Below are 20,569 nucleotides of genomic sequence, written 5' to 3'. Positions count from 1 at the left end.
CCGTATCCGCTCCTCCTCCTTATCGCATCGCATCGATCGATCTCAATCCCGCCCTTTTTTTGCCTTTGCCTTGCCATTGATGCTTATTATTTTTTTTATCCAGTGATGATTTTTTTCGACTCTACTCAATCGCGAGTGGGCTTTTGACGATAATAGGCGCTTGCGGCACCGTCGCCTGCTCATCCTGCTGCTCTCCGCCCTGTTGCTGCTCACTCGCGGCGGCGGCTTCAAACGCAGGATTTTCATGAACCTGCGACGGAGCAAACTGCATCGGCAGCTCACTTATCGCCGGCCCGCCTCTGAACAAAGCCAACAGCTTGCGACCAACGCCGGGCTCAAGCTCTGTGCCGTCGCGCGCGATCTTGATGTCTCGGTTCTGGTTCCATGCGTTTTTGAGACCTTTTGTTTTAAAGAACGGCACGCGCGTGGTTGAGAGCCATTCGACTTTGAACGAGGTGCCCCATGTACTTTTCGCCGCCATCGCGCTTAGGTCAAGTTGAGACGACGAAGCCGACGTTGTTTTCTTAGTAGCCTCCTGCAACGGCTCGTCACCCTCGCCAACCGGCGACGTCAGCGGCGAGAAAATCTCCCAGAATATCGTGCCCCGCGCAGAGTCGTCGATAATCCGGCCCGCAGGCGATGTCGCTGTCGCAGGCGTGTATATCGTCTTTGGATGATCCGGGTCCAGCGCAAAGTCGCTCCCGTCACTCGCATGTCGCACCGACGATGCCGGCGTGGCCAGGGACTCGATCGGAGAGGAAGTTGTATGAGAATCGTCCACGTCGGATTTTGGGGTCGTGGTCGCTGTGGCTGTATCAGAGATATCTCCCTGCTGCTGCTGCTCTTCACTATCATCGCCGCCAGTTGCACCGCTCACGATCGGTCCCGCCATGCGCGCGTAGCCAAAGTACTCGCCTGATTTATTCGCCGAGAAAATGAGAAAGACAGTATCGGAGTTTTTATAGGCGTCGTTCAAAACCTGCTCGTTGTGCGCCTGCGTCGCCCAGATCCCGGTGCGCACGGATAACTCGAGATCCTCGACCGTGAGCGACTTTACAATGAAAAACGACTCTGGCTTGTGCTGCAAAGACGATTGAGGGTCTGTCGTTGCGTCGGTCTCGTCGTGGTCGGCGGTCGGAGATAGAGGAGACTCTTCATCCTGCGGCGAGCGATCGGGAGCCGGCGCCCGCTGCATGCGCGCGACGAGCTTTGTGCCTTTGAGGATTCCGCCAGAGTGCTTAAACCGCTCGAGTGCGTCGCGCATTGCAGTATCGGACGAGTAGTTTACAAACGCGCAGTTTGACTTTGAGATCAAAAAGACGGACTCGATTTCGGGCGACGCAAACATGTCGCGCAGATCGAGGACGGTGGTCACGAGCGGGAGGTTTCCGACCCACAATGCGTGACCGGATTGTTTTGGCTTTCGCGGGGGACCGCGCGGGAGGACTGCGGAGGTGGAGAGGGAGGTAGAGGAGGTCGAGGTCGAGGGCATTGAGTGGGAGTGACGGTGGTGAGGAGGAGGGTGATGGGCGTTGAATGGGTGGGAAGGGTGCTGCAGCGGGAGATGCTGATGCGGCAGCTGGTTGTGGTGCTGGTGCGGGAGGGGTTGGCCAAAGTAGGCGGAGGGCATGACGGGAGGGAATGGGTAGAGAGAAGAGCGGGCGAGATGCGAGCTCGGAGGGGTTTGCTGGGGGACCGGAAGCTGGTCGTGGGGAGAGATGAATTGGAGGTGGCCGGCGGACTGGCGGCGCGGATTGGGATTGTTGGAGGTGGAGGAGTTGTAGCGGATGGGGAGCATAGAGGTGCCGCGGGGAGTGATTGAGGAGCCGGGGATAGAGCCACGAGGGGAGGTGAGGGCGGAGGGAGGCGGGGATAGGTGGTTGTGAAGAGGGCGGGGGACTGGTAGGCGTAGGGAACGAAGGCGGGGTTCTGCTGGGGGGTTGAGTGCTGGGAGTAGATGGGCGGGTAGTAGGAGTAGTTCATGGGCATGTAGGTCGGAGGAGAGGAGGGGAGGACTTGGGGAGCGGATGGAGGCGGAGGATGGGGAGGGGCGGGGGAGGTGGTGGGCCATTGGATGACTTGGTCGGCCATTGCGAGAGAGAGTGATAGGGATTGAGGGTGGAGAAGAGAAGAAGAAGAAAAAGAGAAGAAGAGAAGAAGAAGAAGAGAGGAAGAGGAAGAAGAAGAAGTTGAAGAAGTGGAAGCGATGCGGTGCGAAGTGGACCCAAATCAGGTGTGTGCGCACTAATAGAGGTGCGGCGCACTCAGGAGACACGACCGCGGGGGGCATTTAGAGATAATTGGGGATTATGGGTTGGATAAGAATGAGATTAGGTCTATATTGTGTTTATTTGTATGCTATTTTATCTATCAGAGATAAAAGAGAAGAAGACGGGTGAAGACGGTGAGAGTTAAGCGATGACCACCGAGCTTAGCGACGACAGAAGAATGGCGCGCACAGGCCGCCACCCCGCCGCCCGACCATCTGGCATCTGCTGTCAGGTTGAGAAGAGGGTGTGTGTAAGTAGTTGCGAATAGTTGTGTGTAGTTGCAGATGTAATTGAAAAGAATAAGAACATCAGAAACAAGAGAAAGACAAAAGTTCTTATCTTCATGTGACAATCAGCTCGCTTACTTAACCTTACGATTGCGAGAGAAAGAAAGAATTCGACCGTTGGAGGAAGAATGATATCCACGCGAGTTGGTATTCGATTGTGTTATTACTGCACTATTGCATTTTAGTTGTCTATTGTATTATCATAATGAGAAAGAGACAGCTGGGTATAATAAGAGGTTATCATGCATATGCACGGATATTCTATCAGTGATCGCCATCTGTGCGGGGCTGCAGGAACAGCTTCAGTCATTATCCTCGTTATGGCATATTCATCACTTCTTCTTCTTCTTCAATAGAATAGCTATAACTATAACTATAACTATAACTGTATTACAACTGAACAGACTCTTCTTCTCTCCTACGTCACTTCACTTCACTCACCTCACCACCACCATCCTCAACTTTCATCTCCCAAACTCTCTCTCTTCCTCTTCTCTCTGCCTCACGTCATCCTCGCCTTCCTCCGACGTTTCTCCGATCTCTCCTCTTGCTGCTCTTGTACTCTGTTATACTCTACTTAGCTGAACAGGATGAGAAGCATTGACTGACATCATCCTGAACTGGCTTTTGCTTCCACCGGATGTTTTTCGCTCTTCTTAGCTGCTCTAGTGCTCTACTAATCTCTACTACTTCACACAACTCATTAATGCTACTCTCATACCTATTCCCTCCACTCCTAACACCTCCCTCTACTCTACTCTATTTTACTCACCTCACCCACCACATCACCACAGCACAAGCAATGCAGCAGCAGGCAGGAAGAGGTGGCAGAGGTGGCAATACCCGAACCCCTGACTAAGGTTCGTGACCCAGCCCGTACCTGGTACCGTGCCCCTCCATTCTCGGACGCACTTTCCCCGTGTCCCGCCCCTCCATCCGTCAATCTTAGAGTTGGGTCCAGAATAGTCTGCTCTTCATATGGTAAGTGCACTGTGTTATCCTGGGTATTAGTTTCTACCAGAGTGGGGGTTCCTTTATTTTTCCGAGCCGTGTATTCTTCCGCTATTATAATTTATTATGTAACGAATGCGTCCTTTTCCGACGCCTGTTTTTGTCTACATCTGCTATTACTCCAATCTTATAGGTGGTGTTAACCTCTTATTAGTTATCTGTTTGCTACTCTTCTATCATCAACGTGCATACAGTACATAACGGGCACAGTACAGATGCCCAACCAACCCCGGATTCAAGATCTCCGAAGCGTTGGATTGGAATCACTTCCCACAGCACTAAACCACCCCACACCCAAGACCTGAGCAAAAAGACCCTTACTTACCAAGACCACGAAAAAGAAGAAGACCCCGCATTTTCATCTATTTCAATCTACTTCGATCTATCTGCAAAAAGCCGTAGGTAAACCGCCTAAAACGGTTCATGGTCGTCAACCTGTCATCAGCTGCAGCTCGACTTGCTGCTCTGATACACGCACGCACGCACGAGAAAGGAGACCAGGAGGACGGATGACAGAGAACGTCAACGTCGGCTAAAGGCTAATAAGCTGGATTTCGCCTATCTATTTGGCCGATTTAGCAATATGCTCGTTGTGGAAGCGTAGCCGTAGTAGAGTAGAAGAAGTAAGGCTTCTCGATACAGAATGCGCTTTCGTTTCCAAAGAATCCGAGACAGAAGAATAGAAGATAGAAAGAAGACCTACAAAAACACCACTGAGCGCCTATCCCATTCTAAGCCCATCCTACTGCTTGCTTCTGATATCTCTTCTGCTTCATTATACTCTGCCTATGACTGTATAGAATAGCATCAATAACAATAACTATATCCAATTTTTCATCTCGGCTCTTCAAACAGATTAACACTTGCGGCTATTTGAATATGTCAAACAATAACTTCAAACTTCTCTCATACTGATATAACCCCCGCGTCAGACCGAACCTTGTAGGTACTGCTTCTCGACAGTGCTGTAGTCCTGCTCTTTCAACAACTCTTCTATTCTCTACTACTATTCTCTAAACAGTTCTGTAGTCTCTAGTCTCTTCTACAATATCTCTCTGCTATCTCACAGTCCTCAACCAACCCACATATCTTCCGCCCCCACTCTTATCATCTCCCAAACAGACACAAAGAGGATCCCGGATTAAAGTTTCGGCGCATGCAGCGGCCTACCCCGCCCCTCCTTCCGGCAGCGGCTATTTCAGGCCTCTTCCGAAGTCATGTGATTTAGTCTTGCCTGCTCTACCAGAGTTGTAGAGCTAGAGAACTTGAAGATAGCTCTGAGGAGATGCAGACACAGACAGCAGCAACTAAACTGCTTCTGCTTCAATAGTCAATGACTCCTGTTCGTCACAATAGCCCATTGCAACGGAGTAGTCACAGTTTTCCAGCAACAGCAGATTGTCCAAATCAGTGTTCTTCACAATGTCACATTGTCTCTTTTAGTCTACTGCACTCCATCAATAAGCAGTGACATCGTGAACCTGCTGCTCAGCACACCTCCCATATCATCTACTTCCTTCTATACCACTACTATCTACTCATACAGTTCTCTCTACTCATCTTCTTCTCTATTCAATCCTCATCACCTACTCTCTCATCCACATAGTGATGCTCCGTACAATTTAGCCTGCGGCTCAACATTTATCCATACTAATCCCAATCCAGCCTAGCTCCATCCCCAAGCGGCATCCAGTCACCACAACTCACAGAATCACAAGAGTACGACGGGTACTTTCCCTCCTCGAAAGCTTCTGCCCCTCGCTCGCCTTTGTCGCTGCTCAGAGCCGGAGGAGCAGCAGAAGAAGAAAAAAGACGATCTTCCTCGTCGGCGGACTTGTTCCTCGCTGCTCTGAGCCAGGGCCCGAATTGTATATAAACACCCGACCCTTCCCCGGACTCGTTGGCCCCTCCCCCACACTCCTCCTCTCCTCCTCCTTCCTCCCCTCCTCCATCTCCATCTTTTACTATCGTCACCATGGGCTTCCTACCTACGTACAAGATAGTCGACCACTATGAGACAAAGACACTGCTCATGTTGTATGTCACCCTCTCTTCCCTCCTCTTCCTTCTATTCTCCTCCACTAACTCTCTGCAGTCTCAACCTCGTCGCCGGCGTCTCCATCTTCTTCTTCGGCTACGACCAAGGAATGATGTCCGGCGTCAACAACTCCCCCAACTACGCGACCCGCATGCGCTTCGGCTACGGCAACGAAGAAGGCGGCGTCGTCGTCACAAACTCAACCCGCCAGGGCGGCATCGTCGCCATCTACTACTTCGGCACCCTCCTCGGCGCCGTCGCCGGCGGCTACCTCGGCGACAAACTCGGCCGCGTCAAGAGCATCGCCGTCGGCTGCGCCTGGGCCGTCCTCGGCGCCTCGCTGCAGTGCTCGGCCATGAACATCGCCTGGATGTGCTGTGCCCGCGTCATCAACGGCGTCGGCACCGGCATCCTCAACGCGGTCGTGCCCGTCTACTCCGCCGAGACCGCAGAGTACAAGTCCCGAGGCATGTTCATCGCGTTCGAGTTCACCCTCAACATCTTTGGCGTCGTCGTCGCCTACTGGCTCGAGTACGGCCTCTCCTACGTCAACGGCGGCTACTCCGACGTCCGCTGGCGCCTCTCGATCGGCTTCCAGATCATCCCCTTGCTCTTCCTCTTCGCCGCCATCTGGGTCTTCCCCGAATCCCCGCGCTGGCTCGTCAAGAACGGCCAGACCGAAGAGGCGCGCTACATCCTCCAGCGCCTGCGCGGCACCGAAACCGACGAGGCCGAGACCGAGCTCCAGGACATCCTCCACATCGTCGAGCTCGAGCACGAAAACTCAAAGCTCAACTCGTACTGGAACATGTTCTTCGGCATCGGCTCCGGCGACCTGCATCTCGGCCGCCGCGTCCAGCTCGTGATTTGGCTGCAGATCCTGCAGGAGTGGATCGGGATCGCGGGCATCACCGTCTACGCGCCGACGATCTTCTCGAACGCGGGCTTCGACACCGATAAGTCAAACTGGCTGTCGGGTCTCAACAATGTCTTTTACATGTTTGCCACAATCATCAACGCCTTCACCGTCGACCGCTTCGGCCGCCGCATGACGCTCTACTGGGGCGCGATCGCGCAGGGCATCGCCATGTTCCTCGCCGGCGGCTTCTCGCGCGCGCAGATAAACTACCCCGACAACACCTCCTGGGGCGCGGCCTCGGCCTCCTTCATCTTCATCTACACCTCCGTCTTCGGCGCGACCTGGCTCGTCGTGCCCTGGCTCTACCCGACCGAGGTCTTCCCGCTCGAGGTGCGCGCGCGCGGCAACGCGTTCGGCGTTATCGGCTGGTCGATCGGCAACGGCTGGCTCACGCTGCTCTGCCCGATCATGTTCAACCACATTGGCGAGAAAACGCTCTACATCTTTGGCGCGTGCAACGCAATCTCGATCCCAATCGTCTACTGTCTGTACCCCGAGACCGCCAAGCGCACGCTCGAGGAGGTTGATTTCCTGTTTGCCGCAAAGACGCCCTGGGCGTGGGACGCCGAGAAGGAGTTTAAGCGGTTGTCGGACGAAGATCGCGTGAACCGCGTCAATAGACCGGTGGGTGGAGCAAAAGCGCACGAGCTCGATAATCTTCAGGGTTCGTCGGCTGGGGATTCGGCGTCTAGTCAGGCAGGGAGCGTTATGAACGCTGCTGGGAAGGATTAGATTGTTTTTTTTTTTTGTCTTTTAGTTGTTTGTTATATTCTGTGTGCATATCAGCTGTGGATGTATGTGTATTGTGTATATGCACCACATTCAGTGCCCGAAAATACAAGAACCCAGCTACCCATGACCTGTCCCATACACATAAACACATACTTCTCAAAATGTACCAAATATGAAGAAATAAGATAAAAGGTATTCACTCTATTATATAACATTCCGACTGAATAAGAATTAAGTAAGAAATCATTGATAGCTCTGAGGATCAACAGCCAACGAATCGTCATGCTTTATATCTTCTTTGCTCCCCCCTCCTCCTTCCCCCCCTGTACTCTCTGCACTACTGCTTGCCTCCTCCTCGCGATCGAGCAGCAGAAATCGTAAAATGTCACCCAGCGAGACAACGCCTTTTAGACGACCTTTCGAGTCTACGATTATAAGCCTGTGCAGCCGCGCGCGGCGGATCGTGTCCATTATCGCGTCCATCCGGTCGAGCTCGGTGCATGTGTACACCCCCTCGAAATCCTGTAAACCTATCAGCATCAACACTCATAACAACTCTCTGCACCAAAGGAAAGTAAGACATACACTTGGTCGGCGCAACAACGCCTCGCCTACGGTAAGCGAAAGATCGGTATATATACCGCCCTTGATGAGCGTCAGGATATCGACAGACTCGTAGACGTTATACAGCACGCCCTCGTTGTCGACGATCGGGATACTCGACACGTCCCTTGACGCGAGCAGGTGGATAACTTCGATTACCGGCGTGTCCATCGTTGCCGTCGCGAGGTTGTCGTATTTGCCAATGTGGAGATCTTTGAGAGGCTTTCGCAGCGCCCGCGTTTCTTTGCACTATAGACGATGTTTGTCAATATACGCTCAGCAACTCAACGACTGGACAAAAAACATACATTCTGGGCCACAAATTTGAGAATCCGGTACTGCGTCAACACGCTGACGACGATCTCTCGTTTGTTCTCCTCCTCGTAGTCAATCAACGGGATCCTCCTTCCTTTACTCGCAATCATCTTCAAACAAGCGTCGTATAAACTCCGAAACGGCGGTACCGACACCGTCTCGATCGGCTGTGTGCCTATCGCTTTCTCGACGTCGCGCAGTCCGTCGAGCGTGAAATGGTCGATCTTGTCCATCTGGTCCGGGTTTTGGTAGTAGTACTGGATCACGTTGATGTAGTCTCGCGAGGTGAGCATGCCTGCAAACTTTGAGGTTTTCGAGTTCCATAGCGGAGCAGACACGATAGCTTAAGTCGAGCGTTAGCAGCAGATACACAGAGGTGGGGGAGAGCCTGACGTACAATTCTGTAGGAGGATATTTAGGGATTTGCGGACGAGAAGAGAGGTGTCGAGGACAATGAGACGAAAGCTGACCGGCAGAACGTCGTACGCGGTCTTTCCTTTGAGAAACTCACGGATAGCGCGCTAGAAGAACGAGCTTGTTAATATTGTCATGGGTTACTTGACGAGTATCGCCCCTCTCACGCGAGATGAGTGATCAGCAGATAGGTCGCAGAGGATCGACAGCAACGTGTCAACGCAACATCTAAACAGCATGCAGAAGCAGGAAACATACCAGCCCATCGCGCTGCTCGGCGTCGATAATGTCATCTGTGAGACGAAACTGTACGTCCTGGATCGGTATCCGCAGGGACTGCGCGGCCGAAGTAGAGCTCTCAGCCATCACTGTCGGTAGCAAGCACAAGCGAGTAACAGCAAGTTCTAGGGTCTAGAGCAGTACAAAAATATCAAGAAGCGCGGACGGTAATAAACAAACGTGGATCGCGAGAAGATCGCTCGGAGGTGGTGAAGTGCGGTTTTGGGTGTGGAGAACAGAAACCGCAGCAGACCAAAAGCAGAGCAAATGTCAGCGAAGCGGTGTTTGTACCAGTATCTCCACCTGCTCTTCGCGATAGTCGGTGGATTACTCAGAGATAAATTACACGCCGTCAATGATCAGCATGAAAGGCCACTCGCTCGCTGCTCGACAGGCGCGCGCGGTTCTGGCGAAAGCAGCGCGGCAGAGATGCGTCGCCAGTCTGTCTCTGCGCGAATGCTGCCGTGCGTCGAGCACCCGTCCGGCTCTGCTCGTCCCCCACCACCGCCGCTACTCCACATTCTCTCCTCCCGCGACCACTGCTCCGCAGCACGAGATAGCAGACGCAGCCGAGACTACTCCGCCAGAAGGCGTCTGGACATCGGCAGTCCCCCTCGCAGGTTTTGTCGACCTCTCCCCGCGGCGATCGCTGATTGAAGTTTCTGGAAAGGATGCGTTCCGGTTTCTACACGGCCTGCTTACAAATGAGCCGCCGCTGGGGAATGACGGTGTATATGCTGCATTTCTCAATGTTCGGGTGTGTTATTCTCTGTTATTCTGGGCTGTGTTTGCAGAAGATCTAACTGTGCTGACAGGGCCGCGTGATGTACGATGCGTTCATATACCCCACCTCCCACAACAAAAAATGGACGACCATGAACCCCCCCTCGGACGAGCCAGACGCACAGACATACCTTGTCGAGCACGACTCCACAGTAACAACCCAACTACTTACATACCTCAAGTTCCGCAAGCTGCGCGACAAGGTCACCTTACGCACCGTCGAGGACTGGAAAGTCTGGTACGCGTGGGAGGATTTCCCCGAGAACCTGATGATGCGCCGGATGGCTGGTGCACCGACCGAGTACGACCTGAACCCGTACATGCGCAAGCCGCCGGCGTTTATTGGCGCGGACGACACGCGCGCGCCGGGGTTTGGCGTGCGGATCGTGCTGTCTACGGAGGCGCCGGATCCGCTGTGGCCGCTACGGGTGTACGAAGAAGGCCGCGTCGAGAGATTCGTCGAGGCCGATCTCGAGACTTATGATCTTCGACGGATTCAGTACGGCATTCCAGAAGGCACAGAGGACCTTTCACCGGGAAACATTCTCCCGATGGAGAGCTGTATCGATATGATGGGCGGCATCAATTTCAAAAAGGGCTGCTACGTAGGCCAGGAGCTGACGACGAGAACAAAGCACATCGGCGTGGTTCCCCGCCGCGTGGTGCCCTACGCGCTCTATGATCTCTCGCAGTCTGCTCCGGAATCTCCAGAATACAACCCCGACCTCGCGCTTCCCGCCCCCGCCCAGCTCGGGTACAAATCGCCAATCATACCCGCAGCCGACCAGCCAAAGCTGAATGCAAAAGGCGAGATCGCGCGGCCGCTGGGCTCGCTGATTTCACGGCACGGCAACGTCGGTCTTGCGACCGTGCGCATGGCTGCTATTGAACAGTCGCAGAGCGGCAGCGAGGCATGTTTTAGAGTCTTGCCGAGAAAGGTAGATGGAGAAGGCTTTGATCTTGAGAGCGCGGGACAGCCGAACAGGGGGATCGGGATCAAGCTGTTTAGACCGTACTGGTGGGAGAAGGATGCCGGGACTCCGAGCGAGTCTGCTACAGTAGTAGAGTAGAATAGAGTAGATAGGCAATGTTAATAGTATTCTGACAATAAGCTGTTTGTAAGTAGGCGAGTTCTGGAGCCGAGAGAAGGCGCCACAGTTCGTGTGGCTTTGGAAAAAAGTTGTGGCGATTGCAGCAAATACAAAGCTCAAGTCTAGATTTTACTCTGATATCTCATCCTCGTTCTGCTATTTACTGAATAGCAGCAACTAGCAGCTAGTTGCTCCGAGAAAAACAAAACAAAACAAAACAAAAAAACAGAAAAAACCATGGCAGTCATAAAACTCGGCTCGCGCAAGTCGCAGCTCGCGATCGCGCAGACCGAGATTGTCATAAAGGCGCTCAAAGAGCAGTTCCCGGACCTCGAGTGCGAGATTGTGACGACGACGACGCTCGCGGATAATAACCAGGAGAAAGCGCTCTATGCGTTTGGCGGGAAACCGGTCTGGACTGCTGAGCTCGAGGAATTGCTCGCGGACGGGCGTGTCGATATGATTGTGCATTCGCTGAAAGGTTTGTGTTTTCTTCTGTTTTCAAGAATTACGCCGGGTTGTTTTCATGTGTTGTGTATCCTAATTGGTTTATGTAGATGTTCCTACTTCCCTCCCCGAGCAGTTTGTCATTGGCGGCATTCTCAACCGAGCAGGTATGTGTTTCTGTCCTCTATATGCTCTTTCCTACGCTCACCGGACATAGACCCCAGAGATGCCCTTCTCGTGAGGCCAGGACTGCCATACAAGTCTCTGGACGAACTACCCGACCACAGCGTCGTAGGCACATCATCCATCCGCAGATCTTCTCAGCTGAAGCGGAAATACCCCAATCTCGAATTCAAAGTCGTCCGCGGCAACATGTACGCTGCCCCATCTCTGCTCCTTCATCTATTCCACCCTCTAACTCTTTCTCGCACAGAAACACCCGGATGAGCAAACTAGACGACCCAGAGCAAGGCTACACCTGCATAATCCTCGCCGCCGCCGGCCTCCTCCGTCTCGACTTTGGCTACCGCATCACGCAGTACCTGGACGCGCCCGAACTGCTCTACGCCGTCGGCCAAGGCGCTATCGGCGTCGAAGTCAAGAAAGGCGACGCCGCGACGCAGGCTTTTCTCGACAAAATCATCGATCTCCCGGTCGCGCTGACGTGCACGGCCGAGCGCAGTCTCATGCGGAAACTCGAGGGCGGATGCTCGGTCCCGCTCGGCGTGCACTCGTCTGTCGCGGCCGATGGAAAACTGTCGATCGAGGCCCGCGTTGTGAGCGTCGATGGCACCGAGGCTGCGTCGGCGTCGGTTACGGATACGGTTAAGAGTTATGAGGATGCGGAGGCGTTTGGCGAGAAGCTTGCGGCTGCGATTATCGAGGAGGGCGCTGCGAAGATTTTGGAGAAGATTGCGTACGATAAGATTAAGCAGTAGATAGTTCAAAATGTTTGGATGATGTTGTTGATTTCAAAATTGGAGCAGTTAGGTTATGTGTACGAATGATTTTGAATGTTTGATATATCGTATTGCCGAATCAAGAAAAAAGTCCGTCCTCGTTCACCAGATATCCTGGAAAAGTATACAGCAGCAGTTGTTGAGAATAACTGCAGCTCACGATATACCAATGTCATACCGAAACCCAATAAAATCACACTGTATGATTAAGGTCGCCGAGATAGCATAAATAAAAACTCCGAAAAATACAATAAAATAAATGAAAAGAGGAGCTCTTGCATCCATCTTTGATGTAGAATGGTGTGACTGTACAATGCATGCTAAGAACCACCCGCCGCCCTGAAATATCCTCCTTCATATCCGATAGCCTCAATTCTGTCCGCCTTCCTACTTCTCAGCATTCGGGTTCGGGATACGAAGGAAGGGAGGGGTGGTTAAAGCCTTTCCACCCTCCTGAGCCTCGATGGCCTCTCTTCTCTTCTGAAGCAACTCCATCCGGTTACCCGCGATATCCTGGAGCACGTACCCGGCACCGGCAAACGAGCCGGCAAACAAACCGGTGGTGAGAAGAAGAACACTAGGAGCTTCGTCGAAGATTGTACGGCGGGTGAGTCCGAGGTGGAAGAACTTCGAGAGAACGCCTGTGGTCATTATCACGAATCAGTACTAACTCCTCCACGCGGCCGCGAACCAATGATGTTAAACATACCGCCAAATGCCCAAGCCCATAGAGAAACCATTGCTATTTTATCCTTGCTTGATCTTAAAAGAGAACTGTGTGTAATAAACAGCTAAACAACCACAGGAAGACTGCAACGAACTCGAGTTTGCGACTTTGCGGCGGGTTTTAGTCGCCCTTTGATTGGCAGACCAGAAGCTGAGCCGGGTAAAATTTGAGATCACGTGAATTGGAGATTTCTGTAAACTGTAAAGGTTCTTGCAGGAATCAGAAAAAAGATTGTAGCGGATTATAATACGTTTGCAAATTGCTTGCTGTTGATTGTGTGTGCTGGAATTGATAGTATAGGTCAGCAGAGAACACGTCTGGGGGATCAACCGACTACACCTACAGAATCTAGCCAGAATGCCAGATACAGGCACATCAGGCAGCACATCTGCGGCCGGCGCTGCGAAAGGCGGCAAGAAACCTGCGAAAGAAGGAGGATCGTCAGAGACACAAGACGCCAAGGCAGCGCGCAAGGCAGAGAAGGCCGCGCGCCGGGCGCAGAAACTGAATGAGCAGGGAAAAGTGAACGCGAAGCCTACGCCGGAAGCCATTGCCCAGGCGCGAGCGCAGAAGCAGCAGCAGCAACAACAACAGCAGCAGCAGCAGCAGCAGCAACAGCAGCAGGGCGGGAGTAGTGGACAAGGCAAGCATGTGCGAGCGGGCAGCTCGTCGACTGCGGCTGCTACGGCTGGTGCTGATGCTATTATGAGCATGAACGCTCGTGACGACTTGCTGGATAAGCGCGTGAGTTTGTTTAAGCATCTTGATGGTACGAGACGGTCGGGGACTGCGGACGCGTCGAAGGACATTCATCCTGCGATCTTGTCGTTGACGCTGCAAATCGCTTCGTATACCGTCATCGGATCCAGTGCGCGGTGTATGGCCACCCTGCGAGCATTCCAGGAGGTATGTTGATCTTCTCTAAAACCATATAGAATTGAAAAGCTAACAAGGACATATCAGGTCATCAAAGACTACAGAACCCCAGCAGGCACAACACTGAGTAGAAATCTGACAAACCATCTCAGCAAGCAAATCGATTTCCTAAAAACCGCGCGCCCGCTAAGTGTGACGATGGGCAACTCGATCCGCTGGCTGAAGCAAGAGATTTCAATCGTCAGCATAGACGTCTCCGACCAGCACGCGCGCGACTCCTTAATCGAAAAGATCGACACTTTTATCCGCGACAAGATCGAGGTTGCCGACCGCGTGATTGTGCAGACCGCGTCCCCGCAAATCAGCAACGGCGACGTCGTGCTCACGTTTGCCAGGTCGCAAGTGATTGAGCAGATCTTTTTAGAGGCGCATTCGCGGGGCACGCAGTTCAGCGTCGTTGTCGTCGACTCGCGGCCGTTTTACGAGGGAAAAGAGTTAGTCCGCCGGCTGTCGAACGCGGGGCTCAAGTGCGAATACGTCCTCATCTCGGGACTATCGTATGTCATGAGTGATGCCACGACGGTGTTTTTGGGCGCGCACGCGGTGATGTCGAACGGCCAGCTGTATTCTAGAGTCGGAACCGCGCTTGTGGCGATGAGCGCAAAGAGAAAGAACGTGCCGGTCATTGTCTGTTGCGAGAGTCTCAAGTTTTCAAAGGAAGTCCAGCTGGATTCCGTCACTTTCAACGAGCTCGGTATGTCAGTTCTTCTTTTCTATATACAATTCCTATATACAAAAAAACTGTCCGACTAACAGATCATTTAGGCTGTCCCGATGACCTCGTCAACATCTCGAGCGAGTCAACTCCTAAACCAGGCCCACTAAAGGACTGGCGCACGAAACCAAACCTGAAGCTTCTAAACATCCTGTTTGATCTAACGCCGCCCGAGTACATCAAAAAGATCGTCACTGAAGTCGGCAGTCTGCCGCCTAGTTCGGTGCCGGTCATCTTGAGAGAGTATGAACGGATTTGAAGTAGATTTGAGAGTGACGTGTAAAATAGTAGGATTTAGGGAAATTATTAGTTTGCTTGGATGTTTTCCGTTATGTTTAATATCAACTCTTCTACTCATCTATCTCCCACGCTACGAATAAGCACGCAATTATCGAAAAATCATAATGTAGATTTACAGAAACTGTCTTATGTACAAATATATCAATTGGAACGCCTCCCGTTCAGTGTCTTTTTTCGTTTTCTTTCGTTGGTTAGGGGTGATATTTAGACCAGGTTCGCCGACTTGTACTCTTGCGTTAGGTCTGGGAGTCTGTTGATGAAATGCGTTAGTCTCTGCTGTAATCTAGAAAATCCAGTCACTTTGGACGAAACCACCACTCATAGCGGTGCTTCCAAAAAAACTAGAGACAAGAAAAGGCACTCACATCTTCGCCCGATTAACAACCATGATGCGCACCATACGCGGGTCACTTTTCAGCAGCGTGTAGATATCGTTCTGGACCTTTGGACTGGCGTCAAACATCATGTGGAAATGGTGACCCGCGAAATGCAACTGCTGGTGCTTGCCCATGACTTTGGGAAGGTACTGGCGGCCGAGGAATTTTGTGTTGCGGATGATGCCGCCGGAGGAGAGGACCATGAGACCTGCGGTTCGGACGATGCTGTTGGTGTGTTAGAGGTTAGTTCTGATTGTTTGGAAGCATTGAGAGTAGTGGTTATAGAGCAGAATTGTAGAATGCCGGGATACTTACTCTCGCACCTCGCTCATCGCAGCCACACGACTAATCCCTACTAATTCATACAGCATTTCTTCCTTCTTTTTCTATATTCTGCTTGAATTCCTCAGAACGAACCAGAGCAGCCGTCTTGTCGTGCGTCGAATATAGTCAAAGTACAAGGAAATGCGCGATGCTGTAAAACTCCCGAAGGCAAAGTCGAGGAAAGGAAAACTTTATTTTTTCCTTCTCTGCTACGCTCGCTGCTGGAGCTCATCACGAACATCCACAGCATCGACCGGTTCTGTTCTTTTGGTCTATCGCATTCAACTCAACACATAAGAAAGAGGCATACTGTATTCACAAGACAACATGAGTTTTGACGCAAAAGCTGATGGTACGTGGCACCCAGATCAAGCCAAAGATAGCCGTCGACTGCTCAAACTGCTCATCGTGTATACCACGACTTACGAACGATTGCTAACGAGATGTATGAATAGCTGAGCTGGAGTTTGATACTACCAAAGATGTTGAAGTGTGAGTGTGTTTGTTTTTGCTTGTTGAGTGGAGGTGTATGAAACTAACGTGCTTGTCTGCAGGATTCCTACTTGTAAGTCCTAGTCCTGATAGATATCAAGTCGACGATTTCTTTACTAATACGATTATTCAACCAAAAAGTCGAGCGCATGGGTCTGAAAGGTACGTGTACCGAACACCGCCTTCCTTTTATTTCTAAAGGCAAGAAAATACTAACAACACACCACAGAGGATCTACTTCGCGGAATCTACGCATACGGATACGAAACGCCCAGTGCAGTCCAAAGTCGCGCCATTGTTCAGATTTTGAAAGGAAGAGGTGAGTTTCTGTTTGCTCGGTTATATTTTTGTGGTGATGGGGGTGCAGGGTGGGCTAACAGGGAACAATAGATACTATCGCGCAGGCACAGTCTGGAACCGGTAAAACTGCCACATTCTCGATCGCCATGCTACAAACTATAGACACAAAGGTGCGCGAGACGCAAGGTACGTTCACACTCCAGTTCTGACTTTCCATTGACATCTCTTTTCATTGAGATCCGTTGCTTACTGACTCTACCCAACAGCCCTCATTCTCTCACCGACACGAGAACTCGCGACGCAGATCCAAAACGTCGTGCTCGCGCTCGGAAACTACATGAACGTGCAATGCCACGCCTGCATCGGCGGAAAATCCATCAGCGAAGATATCCGCAAACTCGACTACGGCCAGCACGCCGTCTCCGGCACACCAGGCCGCGTGGCGGATATGATCCGTCGTCGGAATCTGCGGACGCGGCATATCAAGATGCTGATTCTCGACGAGGCGGACGAGTTGCTTAATCGTGGATTCAAAGATCAGATTTACGACATCTATCGATACCTGCCGCCGTCGACGCAGGTCGTCGTCGTCTCGGCGACTTTACCCTACGACGTTCTCGAGATGACAAACAAATTCACGTCCGACCCCGTGCGCATCCTCGTCAAGCGCGACGAACTCACGCTCGAAGGTCTCAAGCAATACTTCATCGCCGTCGAAAAGGAAGAGTGGAAATTCGACACCCTCTGCGACTTATACGAGACCCTGACCATCACGCAAGCCGTCATCTTCTGCAACACCCGCAACAAGGTCGACTGGCTCGCCGACAAGATGCGCGAAGCAAACTTCACCGTGGCCTCCATGCACGGCGACATGCCGCAGTCCGACCGCGACGCGGTCATGCAGGAGTTCCGGCAGGGCAACTCGCGCGTCTTGATCTCCACCGACGTCTGGGCGCGCGGCATCGACGTGCAGCAGGTCTCGCTCGTGATCAACTACGACCTGCCGTTTAACCGCGAAAACTACATCCATCGGATCGGTCGATCGGGCCGGTTCGGTAGAAAGGGCGTCGCGATCAATTTTGTGACAAACGAGGACGTCACGATCTTGAGAGATATCGAGCAGTACTATAGTACCCAGATCGATGAAATGCCAATGAACGTCAGCGAGATGGTCTAGGGGGGTGTGGTATGATAGTCGTCGTTTGTAATAGTAGCGTTTCCTGTAATAAAAGAGGTTTTACAATAGCAGTTTTTGTAGTGTAGTTGGTAGATATATAATATTATAGCGGACTTTAAATATGATTCACAAAAAAAAAGAAAAGATAAACAACAATCAAACGAAGAATAAAGAAAAAACCTGAGACCGCCACCTCACAGATTTCATAAACGCAAATCGAAACGAGTTGAAGTAAAAAACAAATCGCACTCTCGAGCCAACAAGAGGTAAAAAAGGAGTGAATGAGTGAGTGAACGTGAATGAATACTTGATAACTAAGGAGTCTTCTCAAGCATACAAATCGCAGAAAGAGTGGATGAGGTTTAAGCGTCATCTGCGCAAGACAAAGACGATGAACGATCAATCAAAAGACACCAGAACTCAGCCTGTGATTTATCATCACTACCGTCTTTTCTTTCGTAAAAGAGCGAATCGATCAAACAAGGGAGAAACATAAACAAGAATTAAAAAGGCAAGATGAATGAGAAAAAAAAAACTGTACACCGCTCCACACATACCCGCGTAAAGTAAACAGCAAAAAACGTAAACAAATCAGGAATATCAATAGATATATGTGAATAGAAGGAGAAAAAGATCAAATAGCCCACAGATTAAATATCTGAAATACGGTAGTAATATAACATCTCAACTTGAACAAACAAGACTATTCCCTTCCCGCTACACCTCACAACAAGACAGAAAGAAAAATCACCTGTTTTCATCAATGAGCTTCAACACTCGGACCGCAAGCGCAATGATCTCGCTCTCGGCCTCGGCATCCTCCATTTCAATCAAGTCGCCATTCTCAGGCTGCTCGGTCGACACCTCTCGGACCGAAAGAGCCTGGACGGCGACAACGATGTCTGAGGTGCTTTGGATCAATGATATCAGGGTCTTATCGCCGCCTTCCATGAACTGCAGCAAGGTCCACGCAGCAATGTGCTCGAAGATCAGGTCGTTGCTGGTCAAGAATCGCTTGAGGTACCCGGAAATTCCACCTTCGGGTGCTTCCCAGGCCTTGACGAAGCCACCGTAGTTGCCGACCTTGGACGACAGATTACCGATCGCGGCGCCGCTGTTTCCCTGGACTTCAGGGTTTGGCGAGTTTGTGAGGGGGATAAGGATGTTGATGATGTTGATCGAAAGCAGGTAGCTCTTGAGCTCGTCCGACAAGGCCAGAACGGCGATGCACGCAGTCATCTCGCTCTGCACGCTGCTCGGCGCCGTCAGCACTAGACTGATGCACTTGTCGACCGCGCCAGCTTCGACAATCGCCTTCTTATTGCGCTCCGAGCTAGCAGCCAGGTTACGCAAGGTCGAGATCGCGTGACATTGTATTTCTTCCTCGGTCGCGCTCGTCATGACTGGCGTCGTCGCGTTCGCGTTCGTCGAGTCGTGCTTCTTCAAAAGCGCAACAAGCGGCTTGAGGAAACCGGCCTCGATTATCGGCGCCTCGTTGTCGGCATGGATCGAAATATTGCGGATGCAGGCAACAGATGAAAGAATCAGCTGCGGCACATCCGACTGTAAGAGACGCAGTAAAGGCAGCAGTCCGCCGGCCTGGACGATCTCCAGCTGGCATTTTTCGTCGGAAGCCATATTTCGCAGTGCGAGAGCCGCCTGGCACTGGACTTTGACTTTACTGGTATTCATCAGCTGTACCAGACACGAGATGAGTTTCGGTTCGGTCTCGGCGAGGATCTTTCGGTTCATGGCATCGACAGCGATGTTGCTGAGTGCGGTGGTGCAGTAATACTGCACGTCGGCGTCCTCAGACTGTAACAGCGCGACGAGGACCGGGATAGCGCCCGCGTTGACGAGCTCCTGTCTGTTTTCGTCGGAATGGGTCATGTTGAGAAGTGCGCCGGTCGCGTTACGCTGCACGCGCTCGTCTTTGGACTTTGCGAGCTTGGTCAATGGAACGAGCGCACCGGAACGAGCAATCTTGACCTTGTTGTCGTCGTGCGTTGCCAGGTTGGTGATGCAGCCGACGGCGTTGCACTGCACTTCGACGTTGGGCGACTGCATCTGCTTTATCAGCGGCTCCAGGCCACCCATCTCGACGATGAGGATCTTGTTGTCGTTGTTCACAGCCAGGTTGCCGAGGGCTGCGCTTGCTGCCCGCTGGACTTCAAAGTCGGGGCTCTGTAGGAGAAGGAGGATAGGCGAGAGGGTCTCTTCGTTGACGGCTTGCACATCTGGGGGATGTTAGAATTCGTGGAGCGAGAGGGTAGAATCGAGAAGGTAAAAGAAGAGTGCCTACCTTTTTCTGTAATTTCGGCAAATGCAAGAGCCGCGCTCCGCTGTAAGTCAACGTTGGAGGAGTATACAAGAGTGGTTAACGCTCGGAGCGGTCCCGAGCTGAAAAAGTCCTCTTCGCCTCGCTAGAGTGGAATAGGATAGGTTAGTATTTACAAACGGCAACAGCAGCAGCAGCAGAGACCCCGCTCAAAACAAAAAGCGAGAGCATAAACAAGGCAAAGGCAGATTACAGCACTCACGTTTTCGAGGTATCGAAGCAAGACAGAGACGGCCTCGCGCTCGCTCTCGGCGAGCAGAGGCGCATAGAGCCGGTCTTGGGAATTATCTGGAGTAGCGATGAGTTAGTTGGGGATGTTCGAGAAATATACAACAGGCAGAGGACGGCAATGCGTGTCTGCGCAACACAGGAGCGCGGTGGATGAATGGAAGAAGACATACCCCCACAGCAGCTACTGCAGCAACAACCCATGGAGAAGAGGCGTGCTTGTGAGCCGAAGGCGCGGAATCAAAGAGAGGTGGGGAAGGCCGAGGGAGCGACGGCGAGGCGAGGTGAGGAGGCGAGGTGAGGAGGTTGGGTAAGCGGGCTTTGCGGGATGCTGTGGATGCACAAAGAGAAGACAAGACAGGACGCAGAGCAGCAGCAGCAGACGGTTCAAGTTCGTCGACGCAGCGCAGCGCAGAAGAGGCGGTTCTGGTTGAATCTGCGGAAGTGGTCTACAGTCTCTGCGGGCCAGCAGCGATGTGGTCTGAAGGCAGTGATTATGTCGACGCG

General features: G+C 52.0%; 12 protein-coding genes across 12 annotated transcripts; 6 read left to right on the top strand and 6 right to left on the bottom strand.

Moving 5' to 3' along the window:
• Positions 1-121: 121 nt before the first annotated feature.
• BZA70DRAFT_291107 (YT521-B-like domain-containing protein) lies at positions 122-1,798 on the bottom strand (the record flags this gene model as incomplete). The annotated part of the gene is made up of 1 exon (XM_064914270.1): positions 122-1,798. The coding sequence occupies one exon, from the start codon at positions 1,796-1,798 to the stop codon at positions 122-124; it is 1,677 nt and encodes a 558-aa protein (XP_064766552.1).
• A 1,177-nt stretch (positions 1,799-2,975) lies between these two features.
• BZA70DRAFT_282666 (uncharacterized protein) lies at positions 2,976-4,698 on the top strand (the record flags this gene model as incomplete). The annotated part of the gene is made up of 1 exon (XM_064913322.1): positions 2,976-4,698. A coding segment is annotated over exon 1 (215 nt), but the record flags the coding sequence as incomplete, so codon positions are not given.
• An 845-nt stretch (positions 4,699-5,543) lies between these two features.
• Positions 5,544-7,257, top strand: BZA70DRAFT_268946 (general substrate transporter; the record flags this gene model as incomplete). Its single annotated transcript, XM_064911191.1, has 2 exons — positions 5,544-5,605; positions 5,664-7,257. 2 exons carry the CDS (start codon positions 5,544-5,546, stop codon positions 7,255-7,257), a joined length of 1,656 nt encoding a protein of 551 aa, XP_064766550.1.
• Positions 7,258-7,378: 121 nt separating this feature from the next.
• On the bottom strand, positions 7,379-8,955 carry BZA70DRAFT_302026 (uncharacterized protein; the record flags this gene model as incomplete). The annotated part of the gene is made up of 5 exons (XM_064914730.1): positions 7,379-7,779; positions 7,843-8,109; positions 8,169-8,518; positions 8,573-8,696; positions 8,848-8,955. The coding sequence occupies 5 exons, from the start codon at positions 8,953-8,955 to the stop codon at positions 7,501-7,503; spliced, it is 1,128 nt and encodes a 375-aa protein (XP_064766549.1). The 3' UTR covers positions 7,379-7,500.
• Positions 8,956-9,185: 230 nt separating this feature from the next.
• Positions 9,186-10,872, top strand: BZA70DRAFT_296862 (uncharacterized protein). Its single transcript, XM_064914542.1, has 2 exons — positions 9,186-9,625; positions 9,684-10,872. The coding sequence occupies exons 1-2, from the start codon at positions 9,224-9,226 to the stop codon at positions 10,719-10,721; spliced, it is 1,440 nt and encodes a 479-aa protein (XP_064766548.1). The 5' UTR covers positions 9,186-9,223; the 3' UTR covers positions 10,722-10,872.
• BZA70DRAFT_66474 (uncharacterized protein) lies at positions 10,851-12,331 on the top strand. Its single transcript, XM_064915310.1, has 4 exons — positions 10,851-11,223; positions 11,300-11,356; positions 11,407-11,563; positions 11,623-12,331. Exons 1-4 carry the CDS (start codon positions 10,980-10,982, stop codon positions 12,125-12,127), a joined length of 963 nt encoding a protein of 320 aa, XP_064766547.1. The 5' UTR covers positions 10,851-10,979; the 3' UTR covers positions 12,128-12,331.
• BZA70DRAFT_66567 (uncharacterized protein) lies at positions 12,216-13,002 on the bottom strand. The gene is made up of 3 exons (XM_064915312.1): positions 12,858-13,002; positions 12,630-12,789; positions 12,216-12,500 (listed from the first exon to the last, which is right to left on the bottom strand). Exons 1-3 carry the CDS (start codon positions 12,886-12,888, stop codon positions 12,305-12,307), a joined length of 387 nt encoding a protein of 128 aa, XP_064766546.1. The 5' UTR covers positions 12,889-13,002; the 3' UTR covers positions 12,216-12,304.
• A 471-nt stretch (positions 13,003-13,473) lies between these two features.
• On the top strand, positions 13,474-14,883 carry BZA70DRAFT_250438 (uncharacterized protein). Its single transcript, XM_064910698.1, has 3 exons — positions 13,474-13,781; positions 13,839-14,505; positions 14,577-14,883. Exons 1-3 carry the CDS (start codon positions 13,581-13,583, stop codon positions 14,783-14,785), a joined length of 1,077 nt encoding a protein of 358 aa, XP_064766545.1. The 5' UTR covers positions 13,474-13,580; the 3' UTR covers positions 14,786-14,883.
• On the bottom strand, positions 14,884-15,428 carry BZA70DRAFT_282654 (uncharacterized protein). Its single transcript, XM_064913321.1, has one exon. The coding sequence runs from the start codon at positions 15,404-15,406 to the stop codon at positions 15,188-15,190; it is 219 nt and encodes a 72-aa protein (XP_064766544.1). The 5' UTR covers positions 15,407-15,428; the 3' UTR covers positions 14,884-15,187.
• A 426-nt stretch (positions 15,429-15,854) lies between these two features.
• BZA70DRAFT_291099 (ATP-dependent RNA helicase-like protein) lies at positions 15,855-17,496 on the top strand (the record flags this gene model as incomplete). Its single annotated transcript, XM_064914269.1, has 7 exons — positions 15,855-15,879; positions 15,983-16,019; positions 16,082-16,092; positions 16,161-16,181; positions 16,249-16,338; positions 16,410-16,505; positions 16,586-17,496. 7 exons carry the CDS (start codon positions 15,855-15,857, stop codon positions 17,494-17,496), a joined length of 1,191 nt encoding a protein of 396 aa, XP_064766543.1.
• Positions 17,497-17,577: 81 nt separating this feature from the next.
• Positions 17,578-18,045, bottom strand: BZA70DRAFT_282647 (uncharacterized protein). The gene has a single exon (XM_064913320.1). The coding sequence runs from the start codon at positions 17,867-17,869 to the stop codon at positions 17,612-17,614; it is 258 nt and encodes an 85-aa protein (XP_064766542.1). The 5' UTR covers positions 17,870-18,045; the 3' UTR covers positions 17,578-17,611.
• Positions 18,046-18,056: 11 nt separating this feature from the next.
• BZA70DRAFT_66482 (armadillo-type protein) lies at positions 18,057-20,536 on the bottom strand. The gene is made up of 4 exons (XM_064915311.1): positions 20,236-20,536; positions 20,037-20,122; positions 19,799-19,919; positions 18,057-19,733 (listed from the first exon to the last, which is right to left on the bottom strand). The coding sequence occupies exons 1-4, from the start codon at positions 20,264-20,266 to the stop codon at positions 18,244-18,246; spliced, it is 1,728 nt and encodes a 575-aa protein (XP_064766541.1). The 5' UTR covers positions 20,267-20,536; the 3' UTR covers positions 18,057-18,243.
• Positions 20,537-20,569: the final 33 nt, after the last annotated feature.

This window comes from Myxozyma melibiosi (assembly GCF_037950935.1).
Source record: "Myxozyma melibiosi strain Phaff 52-87 chromosome Unknown BZA70scaffold_11, whole genome shotgun sequence".
Classification (NCBI taxonomy): domain Eukaryota; kingdom Fungi; phylum Ascomycota; class Lipomycetes; order Lipomycetales; family Lipomycetaceae; genus Myxozyma; species Myxozyma melibiosi.
Note: the sequence above shows the minus strand (reverse complement) of the source record. Positions and strands in the feature narration are given on the sequence as shown.